Source organism: Nesoenas mayeri, assembly GCF_963082525.1.
Source record: "Nesoenas mayeri genome assembly, chromosome: 1".
Classification (NCBI taxonomy): Eukaryota; Metazoa; Chordata; class Aves; order Columbiformes; family Columbidae; genus Nesoenas; species Nesoenas mayeri.
Window position 1 is genome coordinate 129,942,698 of NC_137541.1, and position 18,635 is coordinate 129,961,332.

The 18,635-nt window shown below is 46.8% G+C and overlaps 1 protein-coding gene across 1 annotated transcript; it reads right to left on the bottom strand.

Annotated features, from left to right (window-relative positions):
• Positions 1-9,662: 9,662 nt before the first annotated feature.
• On the bottom strand, positions 9,663-17,783 carry TIMMDC1 (translocase of inner mitochondrial membrane domain containing 1). Its single transcript, XM_080361107.1, has 7 exons — positions 17,443-17,783; positions 17,145-17,310; positions 15,682-15,770; positions 13,804-13,871; positions 12,798-12,876; positions 11,141-11,251; positions 9,663-10,591 (listed from the first exon to the last, which is right to left on the bottom strand). Exons 1-7 carry the CDS (start codon positions 17,535-17,537, stop codon positions 10,510-10,512), a joined length of 690 nt encoding a protein of 229 aa, XP_080217233.1. The 5' UTR covers positions 17,538-17,783; the 3' UTR covers positions 9,663-10,509.
• Positions 17,784-18,635: the final 852 nt, after the last annotated feature.

Consider the following 18,635-nt stretch of genomic DNA (forward strand, 5'->3'; position numbering starts at 1 on the left):
TGTGGTGACAAGAGCTATTGTGGGAGCTGAGAGCAGGTCTGAGAGTACCTCTTGTTCTGGCACATGGAAAGCTGGGTCGGGAGCTGCCTTGCTGCTCAGAGTGGCTTCTGAGCTCAAAAAGCCACACTTTGAGGAGCTGAAGTGTGGGAGGGAAGAATAGAAAGACAGAGCAAAACGGAAATCAGAGTTTTCAGGTGTGTGATTGTGGCAGTGACCAAAACAGGCAGATGCTTTGTTGAGGTTTGTAATGCGCTGCTTTGAGGACCTCACAGCTATCTTTGCAATGGAAACTCTCTAGGTTTTTCGGTTTGGTTTGGTTTTTGCTTTGAGGTTGGTTTTTTTTTTTGGCTCTTCAATTAATTTAACACAAAGCACTAAGATTAGACCAAGATTAGAAGTCACTTAAGGAGTAGCTTAGGATCCATGTTGTAAAATTTGTGCAAGTACAATTTGCTGTGATAATACAGACAGATTCAACTTAAATTATTAAAACAAAGTCATTGATAGATACTGACATACTAAGGGGACCTGTTTAATCTGAACTCCTTTTAAAGCACTGAAAGTGTTGCTTGGCTGCTTCTAACACCAGTGTTCTTTCACTCGCTTTGTAAACCGCATTTAGTGACATGTAACTTCTAACATTATTTCACTTCTGACCTTATCTTAGAATGTAGCAACCTGTCTTTGTGCCAGGCTGAGGTCCTAGCTGATGAGAACTGTTTTATCCATATGACACTATATAGATAACATTTATATATAACAGAGCTTTGTATCAGATCAGACTGTGGGTATGGGCCAGACACAATCAGATGTACTGCAGGAATGAGTCCTGCCGAGAAAAAACAAGAGTAACTAGAGCTAAAAGATTCTTTTCTTCAATTTATTTTCTCCTTCCTTTCCACTGTGTTATACTTTGTTGAAGAATACATTTGGATTCACCACTTTTGTCTTCTGGAATTCCAGATACTAATAAGGGATCTTCTTTTTTAGTCCCTTTTCGTTGTTGTAAGTCTCGGGATACAGTGGAAGGGGATGTGAAAGAATGTATGAAGCCACCCTTGACCTCTAAAGTGACATCTGAAACATCATCTGTATGACCAGATCACATTTGCAGGTAGTTTTCTTCACCTTTCTTCTCTTGGCAAAATAGCTTTTCAAACAGAATACCAAGCAGAATTGCAGCCCTTGACTTCAGCAGGGCAAACTTTGACCTTTTCAGGCAATTGCTGGAGGAAATCCCATGGGCAAGGCTGCTTGAAGGTAAAGGGGCCCAAGATAGTTGCTTAGTGTTCAGGGACTGCTTCTACCAGGCTCAAGATCAGAGCATTCTGACATGTAGGAAGTCAAGGAAGGGAGCCAGGAGACCTACATGGTTAAACAGGGAACTGCTGGGTAAGCTCAAGTGGAAGAGGAGAGTTTATAGATCGAGGAGGGGCTGGCCACTTGGGAAGAATATAAGGCTGTTGTCAGAGGTTGTAGGGAGGCAACTGGGAAAGCTAAGGCCTCCTTAGAATTAAACCTGGCAAGAGGGGTCAAGAACAACAGAAAGAGCTTTTTCAAATATGTGGCAGATAAAACTAACACTAGAGGCAATGTAGGCCCACTGATGCATGAGGTGCGTGCCCTGGTGACAGAAGATACAGAGAAGGCAGAGTTACTGAATGTCTTATTTGTCTCTGTCTACTCTGCCGGAGGCTGTTCTGAGGAGCCCTGTACCCCTGAGTCTCCAGAAGAAATCAGGACAATGGAGGAGTTTGCCTCGGTTGATGAGGACTGGGTTAGGGAGCAATTAGGCAATCTGGACATCCATAAATCCATGGGTCTGGATGGGATGCACCCGTGGGTGCTGAGGGAGCTGGCTGAAGTCATTGCTAGACCACTCTCCATCATCTTTGCCAAGTCTTGGGAAACGGGAGAGGTGCCTGAGGAGTGGAGGAAAGCAAATGTCACTCCAGTCTTCAAAAAGGGCAAGAAGGAGAACCTGGGTAACTATAGACCGGTCAGCCTCACCTCCATCCCTGGGAAAGTGATGGAGCAACTTATCTTTGGTGCCATCTCAAGGCATATCAAGGATAAGAGTGTCATTAGGGGCAGTCAACATGGCTTCAACAAAGGGAAGTTGTGTTTGACCAGCCTCATAGCCTTTTATGAAGACATAATGAGTTGAATAGTTGATGGCAGAGTGGTGGATGTGGTCTACCTCAACTTCAGTAAAGCATTTGACACAGTCTCCAACAGCATCCTCACAGCTAAACTGAGGAAGTGAGGTCTGGATGATCGAGTGGTGAGGTGGACTGCGAACTGGCTGAAGGAAAGAAGCCGGACAGTGGTGGTCAATGGGGCAGAGTCTAGTTGGAGGCCTGTATCTAGTGGAGTGCCTCAAGGGTCAGTACTGGGGTCAGAATTATTCAATATATTCATCAGTGACTTGGATGAGGGAAAAGAGTGTACTATCAGCAAGTTTGCTGATGACACCAACCTGTGAGGAGTGGCTGACACGGCAGAAGGCTGTGCTGCCATCCAGTGAGACCTGGACAGGATGGAGAGTTGGGCAGGGAAAAATTTAATGAAATATAACAAGGGCAAGTGTAGAGTCCTGCATCTGGGCAGGAACAACCCCAGGTTCCAGTATAGGTTGGGGAATGACCTATTAGAGAGCAATGTATGGGAAAGGGACCTGGGGGTCCTGGTGGACAGTAGGATGACCATGAGCCAGCACTGTGCCCTTGTGGCCAGGAAGGCCAATGGCATCCTGGGGTGTATTAGAAGGGGGGTGGTTAGTAGGTCGAGAGAGGTTCTCCTCCCCCTCTACTCCGCCCTGATGAGACCACATCTGGAATATTGTGTCCAGTTCTGGGCCCCTCAGTTCAAGAAGGACAGGGAACTGCTGGAGAGGGTCCAGTGCAGGGCGATGAAGATGATTAAAGGAGTGGAGCATCTCCCTGATGAGGAAAGGCTGAGGGAGCTGGGTCTCTTTAGTTTGGAGAAGAGGAGACTGAAGGGTGACCTTATTAATGTTTGCAAATACATAAAGCGTGAGTGTCACAAGGATGGAGCCAGGCTCTTCTCGGTCACAACCAATGATAGGACAAGGGGTAATGGGTTCAAATTGAAACACAAGACGTTCCACTTTAATTTAAGAAGAAACTTCTTCTCAGTGAGGGTGCCAGAGCACTGGAACAGGCTGCCCAGGGAGATTGTGGAGTCTCCTTCTCTGGAGACATTCAAAGCCCACCTGGACACATTCCTGTGTAACCTCATCTAGGTGTTCCTGCTCTAGCAGGGGGATTGGACTAGATGATCTTTTGAGGTCCCTTCCAATCACTAACATTCTGTGATATTATTTGATTATCGTGTGATGTTAGCTCACAAAACCATATGCAGCTTTTCATATGTGTGCCCTCCTTTAAGGTAAATAAAAGCAGTAGGGTACTCTTGCCAACTCAGACACATGGTGTTCCCTAGTCAGGTTGCTTGTTAGGTATTGCTTTGTTTGAGTTATTTCAAATTTCTAGAAAGGATTCTAGTGAAAAATATTAGGGGACTGAAATTTCTGGGCTGTTAAGCTGCTTTTGTCACAGAATAGGCTCTGCATGGATGACATGCAAGCTTTTGTGGCATTCACTTCCTTAATTAACATACATTTTTAGGAACTAAATGGAGATAAAGAGAGGGAGAGAGAGAAATGCAAGAAAAGGAACCTTTGACAACTTTGACTGTCAGTGTCTCCTCTGAACCTGTGTAAGGAAGCTGGTTAGTATCTGAGAGGTGGGCTTGTAGCATGCTCATCCATCCATTGGGATCTGCAGTGACGCCCCTTGCCGCTGCACTTGTGCTCATTTTACAGGCCTCCAAAATAAGAACTAGGCAGCCTTTTAGTTCCTGTCCTGTTGGACTCATTTGTGAGTAGCTCGTCACTACGATGGGTCCCACATGTGGCTTCGTCCCCTAGAGGTTATTTCTGGCTGATGCCCTGTGAGCCATGTGCCTGGTCTGATGCATAAACACGGGAACATCACTGATGATAGAACTGAATGATTGACCAGATGGTGGTGAGGGAGGGGTGAACAAGAGGACAACTCCATCTTCCCCAGTAAGATCAGCAAAGCCAGTCCACTTCTGAGATATCTCCATTCCCTTCAGCAGCTGGATGAGAAGTTTCACCTCTAAGACTTGCCCAGGAAACGCTTGTGTTTTATAAGGAGTTACTTTCAATAATGAGGTGTTGTGAAGGATAGGCTGTAGAAAAGTCTGGCTTACTAAGGTTTTATGACTACAAAGCATTATATTCATTTTGGCTTGAAAGCTCAGCGGTGTTCAGGGCTGTGTCCTCCAAAAAGACATTTTTCAAGTCAAAAAGCTTAAGGAAAGATTAGCAGCTAACTGTTCTTACTCACATCATTATCCAGGTGACTGCGTTTCCTGCTCTCACCGCAGCATGCTGAATTCACAGAATCACAGAATGTCAGGGATTGGAAGGGACCTCAAAAGACCATCTGGTCCAATCCCCCTGCTAGAGCAGGAACACCTAGATGAGGTTACACAGGAAGGTGTCCAGGCAAGTTTTTAATGTCTCCAGAGAAGGAGACTCCACAACCCCCCTGGGCAGCCTGTTCCAATTGCCAGGGTAATGCCGTAGAGTAACCGCTGCAGAGTCCTAGAAGTCATGAATTTGTCACGCTGTGAATTGCAGTAATCTAAAAGCTTAACATTTTTGAAATGGAAAGGAGGGGAAACTATCATACAAGCAACTCGTCTCATTTCCAAACTTGACCACCCACTCGTGTTTTCCTCTGGGGAAGACCCTATCTGGAACAGATACTAGAGCCTTGGTTAGCCTGAATTCTGGGGGGTTTTGTGATGGGAGTGGCAGGAGTTCACCTACTGAATAAATCCATTCCGCCACATTCCTCTTTTGTCAGAAACGCTCGCCAGGCATTTTCTGTAAGTGGCCGGTGTTCCCCAACTCCAGCGCCTGGAGCGGCTGCTGCCTGCGGACAGGGACGGGAGCTGCGCTGTCACCTCGCAGCTGCGTGATGCGTCCTATTGCTGCTTAAATAGTTCACATTCATTAGCAATCCTCGCCTCGCAGAGCGATGGCACCTCTATAATGTCCAAAGGTTTCCAGGGTGAGCGGTGAGCCAGCCTGGAGCTCCCTGCAGCGCCTGTGCTGAGCTGCCGGCTTCGGCAGCTTTGTCTCTGCTGCCATGGGAGCCCTCTGGTGGGGGGCTGTCGCAGGTGATCCCCCCTTGTCTCGGCTCTGCAACATCCTGCCTTATATTTAGGATTAAGAAGAAGGGCGGGTGGAAATCAGTAAAATCTTTTCTTTGTGTCCCTCAGGTTTCCCATCCTGGGTATTCCGCGCTGCAGTCCCCACCGTTTGTTGTACAGCAATGCTTATTGCGTTGACCCTTTGGCTCTCTGGAAGGGGATGACAGCAGCAGCAAACTCTGCTTAAAGAAGATTTACAACATAACCTCGTGAGAATGAACACAAAAACCTCACCTACTCCACAGAAGCTGTGGAGTGCTCTTGTTACAATGAGATCGCTGGAATTCTGACTGGGAGGACCCTCTGTGTTCCTGCAACAGGGCAGAAGAAAAGTGTCGTTGCCATTGACACACGAGTTCAGGAGTTTGGGATCCTCTGGCTCTGATGCTGCCTCTATGAAAACTGGGGAGCCTGCAGAGCCCTAGCAGGTAGCCCACAGCCACCTACCCCTTCAGTCACACAGAGCTAGCCTTTGGGAGACCCCAGACCCCAATGCATGATCTCAAGTCAGGCTGTGACTGGGAGCAGCTAAAACTTTTTACATTTGGCCTCACATGGGTATCTGCCAGTACTGTTCTCTGCTGGAAGACTATGGATTTGGACTTGACCCTTACATATACATGTTGTTTCTCCCCTGAAGAGGCAATAATGCACACACTTTTCATGAAAAAGCACCTTGAGGTGGGACTGTATGCCTCATGCTTATTTTCAGTGCTATGAGACATTTTAGGGAATGACACATACTGACGGCACACCTAACAGCTAAGTAATATTGCTTATCTACAGCAGCGGCAGAAGTTCTCGTAACCTTTCTCTCCTGAAAGGATGGTCTCACCAACCCAGGTACCAAGCTAGAACTCCTCCAAATAATTGCTCGGAGACAGAGGAGCGTATCTGACACGGCGTGGCCCACTGGTGGTGGTGCATGCGACTACACATGTGCACGCCTTTGTGCATACACGTGTAGAAGCTGTTACATGCATTCCTTCCTAACCACACAAGTGTAAAGCCCCATTTAACTTCCTATAACACTCAGTGGTTTTCTCACGTCTGTCTGCTGTAATGAAATGTAACTCAGGGCCTTTCTTCATTAACATAGGTCTGCTTTTGTTCCTCCATTTGCCTAGGAATACTTGTAAAGGTAGGCTCTCCAGATCTTGGGAGTCTCTCACAGGGACATAGCGATTTACTTTGTGTTGAATGCCACTGCTTTCTGCCAGCGCGTTCTCTCTACCCAGCCAGGACTTGAAGAAAGTTCCCTACAGGATGCCAACGTTGGATAGGACTCATCTGATCTGGGTGATATTCTTGCCTACTGTGTAGGAAAAAGTGCTTTCTCATTTTGAGGGGAAAAGAAGAAAAAGCCCCAAGCCCCAACAAGCTTCCTAAGCGACCCTGCATACGAATCAACTCAACCCTGCCCTGAGTTTGACAGGGCTTTTTTTTCCCTCTTGCTCTGTCCGACTGCAAGCTGTGCCCGTTCCCTTGCTGCTCTGTATAGTCAGCAGGGCAGACCAAAGTCTGAAAGCACTGTGCCATCAAACTTGTAGGACGTTTTGTTGCTTGAGCTGTTTATCTTGCTAGGACACAGCAAAGAAATATTCCACCCATTTCACTTGTTTCTAGCAGGTATGTACTGAGAGAGAAATTGCTGGAGGAAACAGGAAGACTAAAAGCGGTTTATAGAGGATTGAGCTATGAGAGGATAAGGGATCGAGTTGCTAGTAAAAAATAAGACACTGTTCCCTTTTTACTCCTGCAGAGTCATGCTGCCCCATCAGCTTTTTTACTGCTTTCTCATTGTATGAAGTGAAAGGAGATAAGGCAGCTGATAAGGAAACAAAACTCATTGCAGTTGTGCATCCTGGTTGCAAGCAGAACACAGGTGACACAGAAAGCAGTGTTTCCAAAAGGCAGTCCAATCTTATTGCAGGATTTATTGTACGGGCAATGGTTTATCGTACTTCTCAAGTTTTCTTGCAGTCTGCACTTGTTCTTTCCAGCACAAACTTGCAGGCTGAAACACCCTCTTCTGGTATTTACTTTGCTCATTTCCAACGCTGCATTGTCACCTCACCAGCCACACCGCAGCTCTGACAGTTGTCCTGGCACAATGTTTTCCCTCCGACTATCCCATGCTCGACTGCTGACCAGTGACTGTGCAGCCTCCTGGAGAAGGGTTTGTCTTCTGCACTGGGCCAGACCTTTCTACATCAGCACAGACTCCTGGGACGCTTTAAGTAACTCCTTCTGAAGGAAATGAAAAGTTTCGCTGACAAATATGTTTAACATCGGTTTGGTTTTATATCCTTGGTGAAGAAGTTATTTGGTCTATTTGTTTCTTAAGCACTTGTACTCTGAATCATGTTTTCTATTGCCTCACGCAGTATTCAGTGAATTGCACACAAATGGTTTCTGTGAGACCTTTACAGCTTAACATCTGGGTCTTTGTACCAGGTGAGCTGCTCTGTTTATCACAGGTATTTTGTATATAATTTTTTTTTTCCCCCAGGGTTCCTCCTTTAATTGTAGTAAAAAATAAATGGTAAACTCAAGTTTCGTTTCCTCAGTAATAGAAGATGTCTGTTCTACAGGCTGGGAAGTGGTTGAGCCTTTCACTTATTCACATGAGCCCCAGCCCGTTCCACAGCTGCTAAAAACATACTCTGTGTAGCATCAAGGGGGGTGATGCAGCAGGTTGACAAAGCTGTAAGAGGTACAGCTGGCATCACGACCCAGCTGTTTGCTGTGCTCAACAGCGACAACAAAAAGGCACTCAGATACCCAACCTGTAACTTCCACATCTGTCATGTCTGTCAATTTGTCGGGGACTCCCTGAGCAGTGTAGCTGTGGTGCTCAGTTTCCAACAGGTCTTCCTTCTACCCCCCAAAAAGGGAGGTTTCTCTGCAAAAGCAAAATCCAGTGTAAGATGTTCTCACTGCACTCCTGCTACTTGTGTTAGCTATGCTGAAAGCAAAGGGCCCACAAACTCGGTGCTGTGCTTTTGCTGGGGGTGTGAGGAAGGAGTTGGGGTGTGAAGAATCTCTTACTTTTGTGTTTAAAAAATAAGCTTTGAACAAAGTCTTCACTCCCCATTTGGACAGTGACTTTGAATACAAGAAATGAGGAAGTGCAGGGAACTAAATTCAGCAAGAAACGGAGCAAAAAATGGCTGCTCGAGTGTAGATGGAAGCCTCTGCTTCCCCTTGCTCATGTGCAGCACAAGGACATCTAGCAGCCCTTCCTTCCTTACAGGGACAGAAAATCCACACGACTGCTACATCTTGGCTCTGCAGTCCCTCCCACGAAAGAACATCCCTGCAACCATGGTCAGATGCAAGAAAATCAGTATTCTTTAGACATCACAGCAAACACGACTAAATAGGAACAGGGAAAGACTAAGCAATGACACAGCTAAATGTCATCACAACTGCTGTACAGATAAGAGTGTGGGATACTGGGTGGGGATGTAACAGCAAAAAGAAAAAGAAAAAAAAAGAAAAATATAAAGACAAAACATCGTTGTGTAAACACAATGGCAAAAATGTGAGTCAGAAAGGTTTGCTGTTTTGTTTTTTGGGGGAGCAGAGGACAATACAACTACTGTCACCAGTGGATGCAGAGCTTAATACACGAAGGGGTACAGACATATCCATACCTCTGCTCATTCAGATGCTTCACTTATACATAGAAAAGGAAAATCAAAGCTGGTTGATGATAACCCTGAAACACATGTATTTCTTCAATGAAAAAATGAACTACACTGAGGTGTTTAAAAAAAAACCAAACAGCTCACTTCTTATGTCAGAAAACACAACACCTTCTTGGAAGCAAGCTGTGCCAAAAATCTGCTTTGGGTGGGTGGAATTGACTGTTCATATTTCAATTAACAGTAATCAGCTGTAACAGAGGAAAAGCATCCAACCAGAACAGACTGACTACTCTTTTCTTGCGGGAAGGAGACCCAAACCTCTTGCCTGGATGTAATTCCGTTTAATAGGAGAAAAAACTCCAACAAAGAAAGGAAACCAGAATTCAGACCCCCTATTTGAGGGACAAGGTGATGGGCCACCTGGCCTTTCTGGCCACAGACCATTATCACTGTAACTTCAGCCCTGGCCACAAGTAACAGCTGTGACTTACCAGTCGATCTCTGGTACAAAACAATAAACAGAGCTGGTGCTCTCCTGGCTTGTGTCTTTATTATTGCCCTGCTAGAGGAATGTCTGACAGTGCCACCAGACTTCATTGCTCGCTGGTAGGACTCAGATAGAGCTCTTCTCATGGGGTATCACCCATGTACATTCCTCTAACGCAAATACTACACCAACATCAAGTACATACTGCACTAAGATAAAGAGCTCACGGACACAGTCACCACTGCTAGATGGCTTTATTGAGTGTCTCAAACCACATTTCCCCAAAGGTAATCCCCTAATTTCCAACCTTCACATGAAGTTAGAGGCCTTTTTATTGTTGTTTAAACTCTCCACAGCACCAACTCTTCCACCATCATCACCAAAAATAAGTCATCCTTTCTGTGGCCCCCTCAGCCATACTTTATTGAGGAACCCAAACCATGTATTTTTTCAAGGTATTTCTGCATCATTCCCAGTTCTTCCATCTTCCCCCAACATTCATTGCAAAATACCCCAAGTACTCTACCAACCAAGTGTGTTTTCCTGCTAAAAGCCTGAAGAAACCACCGTCAGCAAAACAGTGTTGGTCCCAGCCAGGCCAAGCCAAGCCAAGCCAAGGTGTGGGAGGTGGATGGCGAGAGGAGGAGAACGCTCACTCTGGTGCTGCCTCTTTAGTGCTTCAACAGCAAGTTCTTCAGGCACTCTGCTTTCATCAGAGCATAATTAGCTTTCAAAATCAAGGTACCTTTGGCATCCAGATTACTCATAGGCTCCTTTGCCTTGAATACTTCAACATCGCTGGTGGTTTGGACATTTTCAGCAGCGAAATGGGTTCTAGACGAGGCTCTGGGGCTGCCCTGCCAAACCAAGATGATACTTCCTAGTCTGCAGAGTCTGCATTTCCACCTTCTCAGGTGGACCATGTTTGGCCCTTCCAAGCTCTTGTGCAGTGATATGTATCCATGGACAATGTTTTCAGCAAAATGCTTTTTCACAAGCACATGGAAGACTTCCATGACCCCTTGACTGAAGATTTTTACCAGCAGCATCTGCTTGGTAGCTGCTTACAACAGAGATCTGGAGAAGACTCAGTAGCTCCTAGATTCTCTTGCTCTCCGGTCCTCCCTGAGTGTTGCTTTCTGTTTGGCCTAAGACTTCAGTCACACTGAGCCTGGATTGCCTAATGAGAGAAGAAAGAGTGCAAAGTAATTTTATGCCCATATCCTCCTGACAAAGGCATCACTGCACAATCCCAGCTCTAAGTTTCTTCTAGAACTGGCACTATTTGTGAGTTTTAGTAAGACACGCAATGAGCATCATGGCCTCTTCTCCTCAAAGCCTCCAGCTATCCTTCTTCTTCCCTCCCCTTAACAGGGATGGAAAGAAGGCAGCACTGAAGGAAAACCCAGAGTCCTGGTCTCTCTCAATGTCCTTGTCCTGCTTGTCTTCTTGGCCACTGCAAAAGTGAAAAACTGATGCAGAGCTACTGGGCCAGGGCAGGGCATGAATTTTCAACAAAATAGCTCATTACAAAATAAGCAGCAACATCTAATGCTGGGAAAACTGTATCAGCAGTTCTCAGACTGGTATGTGAAACACACCAAAAACTAAGAGCAGAAGGACCGAGGTTTGGAAAACCTACTGTGTCACAGTTTCTTTAAATGTTTGCACCACACAGACCTGGACACACTTCTAGTCAAAGATTCGCACAGACAGAGCTGTTCCTTACCACTCCACTAACTTCTGCTCATACAGCTCCCTGCGCTCACGATTTCTCTTCTCCTGCAAGGTCTCACCAGCAAGCTTCTGCATCATCATTAGGAGGCCTCCTGCAGGGATCCTAGAGGAGGAAGCAGAAAAGTCACAAGTCACCCAGGGAACACACAACAGCAATAACTTACCAGCATCGGCAAACTGAGCATGCGGCGGCCACCCATCAGATCAGTGGCATGTCACGCTTCCCAATATTCACACCAGGCCACAGATGAAGGTGCTCCCATTCTCCTGTCAGTTGCTAAACGCAGCCTGTCTTCACCTGTGACTTGCTCTAGCCCCTTCAATAATGTATTTTGAATTTACTCATTGACAGGCACACATAGGTCAAAGGGGTGGAAGGATTTAAGGTGCTCAAACAACCCCTTTAGATCACCTAACCCATCACTTAAATCAGTCACACCCCTGCTTAGCTTCTGTCCAGCTCTGCAGGTACTTGTGTTTTCATCAGTAACTCTCCCTCGGCTGCTTCCAGGCTGGCACACAGCTGACACCACCCTGATATAGCACATACAAAGCTCATTCTCTTGTCCCTGCAGGATCCCCAAATTGACTTGTGAGGATATTCGTAAGTCAGTAATTTCACAGAATCACAGAATATTAAGGATTGGAAGGGACCTCAAAAGATCATTTAGTCCAATCTCCCTGACAGAGCAGGAACACCTAGATGAAGCTACACAGGAATGTGTCCAGGCGGGAACTGAATGTCTCCATTTGAGAAGAAATCCCATTTCTGCTTGAAAAGGCAGACTTCTCCTCAGTTAAAAGGTAATTTTCCTGATGGGCAGAGCCCTGGAGAGAGAACCATGGGTTCCTCCATGCCCAGGGCGCTCTAGGAAATACACAACTGCAAGACATACACGAGGATATGTGCCACGTTACAGCCTTGCGTTGTGCAGCCCAACTGTGTATTGTCTTCCCAAGTGTTTCCTAATGGCTGCTGCTCCACATTTCAGCTTTGATGGAGCTTGTTTTGTAAAAAAAATATTTTTACACAGATTTATACTCTAGGGCGGGCAGTTCCCAAGGTGCCCCCTTCTTCAAAAGGTGGTATCACTACATCCCAACACCCCTTGTGCGCTGTCTGGATTCTGAGCTGCTACAGGAGCAGTTGCTGATGAAGCTGAGAGAGGAGCCCAGAAGCTGTGTCCTGCGCTCCTGCCTTTATCCACAGACAACACAGTTCCTTACAGCAGATGCCCAGTGCTTCCACACACAACCACTGGGCTCAGCAGTGACAATGCCAAGGAAAGGGGACAGGAGACGTGGCTATAACCCATCCTCATAATTTGCTATTTAACAGTAGTTTGCATCTCCTCTAACAAGCATATAGCAGCAAGTGAGATGCTGTATTGCACCAAGTTCTTAGCACTGAGGAAACACCACAGCACAAATCAAGAAAAAAAGAAGAAAAAGAAAATTATTTAAAGGCTGGAAGAAAAGTCATCATCATGAGGTCCCAAGAGAGACACAGAACATCCCTCAAGGCAAGAGAAGAAAGGAAGCTCTGCAGCCTCCTGTCATTCACAGCTTGGTGTGCAAGGCCACCATTGAACAAAACCTTCAAAGAGTAGCTGTGTCTCAATAACTCATCAGCAGCAGTTGCAACTCACCCAAACACTGTTCCAAACACGACGCCGCCTGCCAGTCCCTGAAGGCCCAAGTGCATTCTGAAAAGGGCTCCTGTGAAGGCTAAAAAGAACCACAAACCCACTGAAACCACAAACAGCCCCCCACCAGCCATCACATGGAGCTGCTTTGCTGCATTTCTGCTCTCCATGGGCTGACATCCACCTTTAACAGAGCAGAAACCAAGCGCCGCAGCCAGCGGGAGGAACCCTCACCAAACTGTCACCCCAGCCTGAGATACAGGCGCTGCCACAGCTGGAGCTGAGCTGCTGCTGCAACACTTCCCCAGGTCTTTATTCACATGGTCTCTGCACTAAAACATTGCACAAATCTCCCTCTGCTTCAGGAAAACTCCCCAAGAAATGCTAAGAAGTATCTATGAAAGTAAAACTGAGCTCTCTGCAGGCCGGAGCATGATCCCTCCCCCCTCTCTTTTTTCTGTTCAACTGCAGCTAATAATAGCACCTGCCATGTAAGGCAGAAAATCAGTAAAGCACGTATCCAACTGTAAGGGCAATAAAGCCGGTAAAACCGAACAAGCAGATCACTTACCCGGGCCCTTATTGCCAAAAGCAGACATGCAAAACTTGGCACGAGAAGGGTAGTTTATAAACAGCACACTGAACTGTCACAAAGAGCAGAAATAAGAAATGCTCTCCCTGCCAAAGAGGTGGTTATAAGAGCAGGTTATGCTCTGAGTGTTGCCTTTTCCCTGTTTTTCAGCAAGTATTTTGAAGATGGACTGATAACTGCAAAACTCCCCATTGGTTTCAGAAGTGCATCGATATCTCTCTCTTACAAACACAGGCACGCAGCAGTTAAATAAAGGAGCAAAGTCACAACTGCAGCCTGTAGAAGAGGAAACAAAACCCAGGAGCACAGAAACCAGTGTACTGCCCAAATCTGAAAGATACAGGTTTCTGCTTACGCTTTTCCGTTTACGGCCCTGGCTCATAAAGAGAAAAGTACAGAGAGAGACAGCAGCCTTACCTCCCGCCGAAGCAAAATGACTGATGGTGGTTTTATTGCGGTACACAGACAGACCAGTGCTCACCGTGCTGCAAAGATAAGGCACAGAAGAAGTCAGCAGTTGCACATGGAAGAACACAGGTAGCAAAACACGGCCTGAAATAAAGCTGGATTTCATTAAGCCAGCCCTCAGGCTGCCTCTTACTGCCTTGTTGCCCATCTGTCCAGAGCACACACACACCAGCCACCAGTGCCTCGATTTCTGTGACTCTACTGCAGGCAGCTGCACAGCCAGAGGCCAGGGAACACCAGGATTCACAGCCTGGATCTGCGATACTTGTTCTTTTTAATCAAAGATTCTTTTTTCTTCCATCTTATATTCAAGGATAGAATAAAGTGAGCAATGAAAAGGTCCTGTCAGTCAGTAATCCTGATGTAAGACCCCAGAAGCCGAATCTGTGTGTTGGAAAAATCATGCCTGACAGACAGTCCCTACCACTAGAGCTAAGCCACACACACGATGCCAGCAGGGTCACCTACTCTTGTGGCGTGACATTTCCCACCAGGGCAGCTACACCATCTCCTCTGAAAACATTAGCCAAAACACCCTCTGTTCTCAGTTTGGCAGCCACATCCTCCCCAGCACTTTAGTGAGTCTACTGCATGACATCTGCAAGTCAACAGCGACCTTCCTCCCCTTCCCAGAGCTATCACATCACCCTGGCCTTTGTACAAGGTCGAATTAAACTATTTGGTTTTAAACTGCAAAACTCTAGATTCTCACAATGGCAGGACAAACATCTTCAACTTGGACCTTACAGAAATGCTGCAAATAATCTTCTTCCAAAGCCTTTTATGACGGGGTGGTGGGAAAGGGTGAAGATCTGGCTGCAGGGGAGACACCTGGTGGAAGGTGATGAGGCTACATGCCAAGCCCAGGAAAATGTAAAGAAATCAAAGGCTCCAGGAGAGAAAGCAAACGGTGGCTGAACCTAAGAACTAAACTGAGCTAAATGGAGCCAAAGAAACCAAAAGAGACTGAGGAAGGAGGGAACAAAAAAAATCAGGGAGACGGAAATACAAAATAATGCTCGTCGATACTGCTGGTGTCTTAAAAGCAGAAGGGGAATTTAAACAGAACATGCCTACTGACACAATCAATGCAGGTTTAGGGCTACACATAAATTTACCATTTTGAGTGTGTGGGAAGGAGATATTCCTAGTTTAAAAGGGCATTATTTGGAAGAGCATGCTTAGTTTGAAGCTAAATTGTCAGCAATATACTGACCCATCTGGGGGACAAAAATTAATGAAGCAGAACAGCATCTCTGCCTTGATTGTGTGTGTGCAGTAAAAATGCAAAGGCCTAAAGAGGCACATACAACTGGTAGATCTGATGTTCAGCAACTGCTTAATAACAAGACAATCATCAGCAAGAATTTGAGGTCAAGAACAAATAATTGTGAGTAACGCTAGTGTATACAAACTAAGAGTAATGAGACATAATAAAAAGGAGAAAAATTAGGGTAGGACAGAAAACTCTTCCAGAAACAGGCAACACACTGTAACACTCTCCCAGACAAAAAGGAAAGGAAAGAGAGATGAAGCAAAAGCAGAAAGAAGCCATCAAGTCCAGGGAAGAATGGTATTCAAGCCAATAACAGCATGGATTACATGGAAGGAATGGAGCTTTTTCAGTTTTAATTGTAGTTCACTACAAGATCTGAATTCTGGGATAATGATAAAAGGTTAAATCCTCTTCATGTTCACACCTTATCAACCAGACTCAGGGTTAACACAACACTCTGAGCCTCAGTCCACCACCAGCACTCTGTCGAGGAGCAGCGAGCACCACGGCATACACTGGCTCTTCTCCCGCTGCCATGGGGAAACACTTACTTGAATATTGTCACAAAAGCCGCCACTCTCCAGCTCCAGCGCCAGCCATAGCGGAGGAAGCTCCTGAGACCAGCTCGGTGCGCAGATTGCTGTGGGGAGAGAGGACACGGGTTAGGGATCACAGCCCCGCTCCTCCTGATGCCCTGACCCTGAGGGATCAAGTCAGTCACCTTCACAGGAAAAGCCACCAACAGGAAAATCAATCACTTATTCCAGTTTGTAACATCAACTGGTCTTTCTAATCCTTGTGCTGAAACACGTCTGGAGGGAGAGGGAGAGCTTTCTGAGGACAGTACAGGAGAGCAGCAGAGAACAAAGGGGCAACCCACTAGAAACTAGCTCTTAATTATTATGAGTTGATAAGTATTCATAAATAATAGCCATTAATAAAAAATAGTCATTAATAAATAATAACCATAATAAGTAAACAATAACCACCTACTTTAAATGTTAAGAGACCATCAAGCTCTGCGGTTTAGCACTAGTGCTTAAAACTTCAGCAATAAGCAACTTTTAAAAAGACGTGATAAACAGAAACTTCATAAAAATTACAAATACTGCAGTTAATTCCATGAAAATAAATAGATTCTCTCTTCCAGTGCCTGTGGTGTTAGTGCTTAGCCTGGGTCCAGATACAGAAGAGTCAGCAGAAGGACAAAGTGAAGCCAGGCACCAATACTTGGCAGACAGCTACGCTGGGGACAAATCTAAATAGTAAATGACATAAAATTAGACAGATCTTTAAAGATTTTTTTTTCCCCTAATAATGCAAGTAACCAACATTTTAAATGAATTAGAAACCTCTCGAAGTTTAACTGAAGAAAGCTCTGAAAGTTCGACTCTATCTACAAAATGTCCTGATTGCTCTTTGTTGTGAGGTGTAGTGATAAGCTAAAACAATCTTAAACTGTCTTAAAATAACAAGCATTAAAAACATAAGAGGACAACGGCAGTTTGACGCTATGGGGTGAGTTCTCTTGCTGACGTGCTGAAGTTTAAAAGGCAAAAAACTTTTCGAGACATATTAATTAGCCATTTGATAGAATGGTAAAGGTTGTTATCAACTTTTCCTGTGACAAAGGGCAATTAGTGTTAACCGTGAGGAATTCGGGTAACACGGAACAGCTAACCTACACAGCGTCTGCTTAGACAGACTGTAGGTGTTTAAATACTTAAACAAATGGGTATTTTTATCAAAACCAGGCACCCGTTCGGAGCTGCACGTTGCGCATCCCACCAACACAAGGGCACCCAGTCTCCCAAGGACTCCTCCCGCTGTCACCACGAACCGCCGGCCCCAGCCGCGACTTGTTCCACAACCGGAGCCCTTGGGAGCCCAGAGGGTTCCCCGGAGCCCCGTTCGGAGCGGCGGGAGCTGACACCCAGCGCTCCCCCGAGGGCAACCCCCGGCCGGCCCGTGTGACCCCCAGGCCCGCAGGCTCCGCGGCCGGCGGGGCTCGTACCACGGCGTCGGCGCGGTTGTGGAAGAGCTCCCCGTGGCTCCGCTCGATGAAGGCCTTCCGCGCCTGGTAGAAAGCGGGCAGCCCGCCGTACATCCAGCCCACGACTCCCCCGGTGAAGGCCGACTTGAGGATGTTCACCGTCTCCTCCGGGTACCGCTGCCGCTCGCTGCAAGGGAAGGGAAGGGCTGGGCTGGCCGGGGGAACGGCGGCAGCGCCGGGCCCAGCGCCTGCGGGCACCCGCAGCGGTCCGGTCCGACCCGACCCGACCCGACCCGACCCAGCCCGGCCCGGTGCTCACTCGCGCCGCAGGAGCTCGCGGAGCCGCTCCCAGCCCGTCTGCGGCGGCGGCGCCGGGCGGCCAAACTGCGGGGCAGCGTTGACCCCCTGCGCCATGGCCCTCCCGCCGGCTGCGGCAGCGCCCCCTGGCGCCCCGGCGGGGAACGGCCCGAGCGCCCGCAGCGGGGGAGACCGGCCCCCCCGCCCAGGGACAGGTGAAGGGTCTGGTCGGCTCTGCTAAGAGGAAAGGGTCGGGGCTGGTTTAAGAATGTGGGAAAAGGAGGGAGAGGAAAGGAGCAGAGAAGGAAAAAAAGAAGGAAAAAAAGGAAGGAGAGGGCAGGGAGAGGGCAGGGAGAGGGCAGGGAGAGGGCAGGGAGAGGGCAGGGAGAGGGCAGGGAGAGGTGAAAGAAGAAAAATAGATAAAAAAGAAGAAAGAAAGAGAAGAAGGAGAGAAGAAGGAGAGAAGAAGGAGAGAAGAAGGAGAGAAGAAGGAGAGAAGAAGGAGAGAAGAAGGAGAGAAGAAGGAGAGAAGAAGGAGAGAAGAAGGAGAGAAGAAGGAGAGAAGAAGGAGAGAAGAAGGAGAGAAGAAGGAGAGAAGAAGGAGAGAAGAAGGAGAGAAGAAGGAGAGAAGAAGGAGAGAAGAAGGAGAGAAGAAGGAGAGAAGAAGGAGAGAAGAAGGAGAGAAGAAGGAGAGAAGAAGGAGAGAAGAAGGAGAGAAGAAGGAGAGAAGAAGGAGAGAAGAAGGAGAGAAGAAGGAGAGAAGAAGGAGAGAAGAAGGAGAGAAGAAGGAGAGAAGAAGGAGAGAAGAAGGAGAGAAGAAGGAGAGAAGAAGGAGAGAAGAAGGAGAGAAGAAGGAGAGAAGAAGGAGAGAAGAAGGAGAGAAGAAGGAGAGAAGAAGGAGAAGGAGAGAAGAAGGAGAAGGAGAGAAGAAGGAGAAGGAGAGAAGAAGAAGAAGGAGAGAAGAAGAAGAAGAGAAGAAGAAGGAGAGAAGAAGGAGAGAAGAAGGAAAGGGATCAGACTGAAAATTCCCCAGTTCACACAGGTGTCTGACCAGCATAAGTTTCCAGCCACAGTGGCTGGAAGTAGAGACACCCTGAATATTGCTGTGACAGAGAAGAAACAGAAATACACGCTTCACCATCTTCAGGGAAACAGCTGGGGGCTATGCAGCTGTTTTATCACAACTCCGGCTAAGCAACGATGAATCCAGCAAAA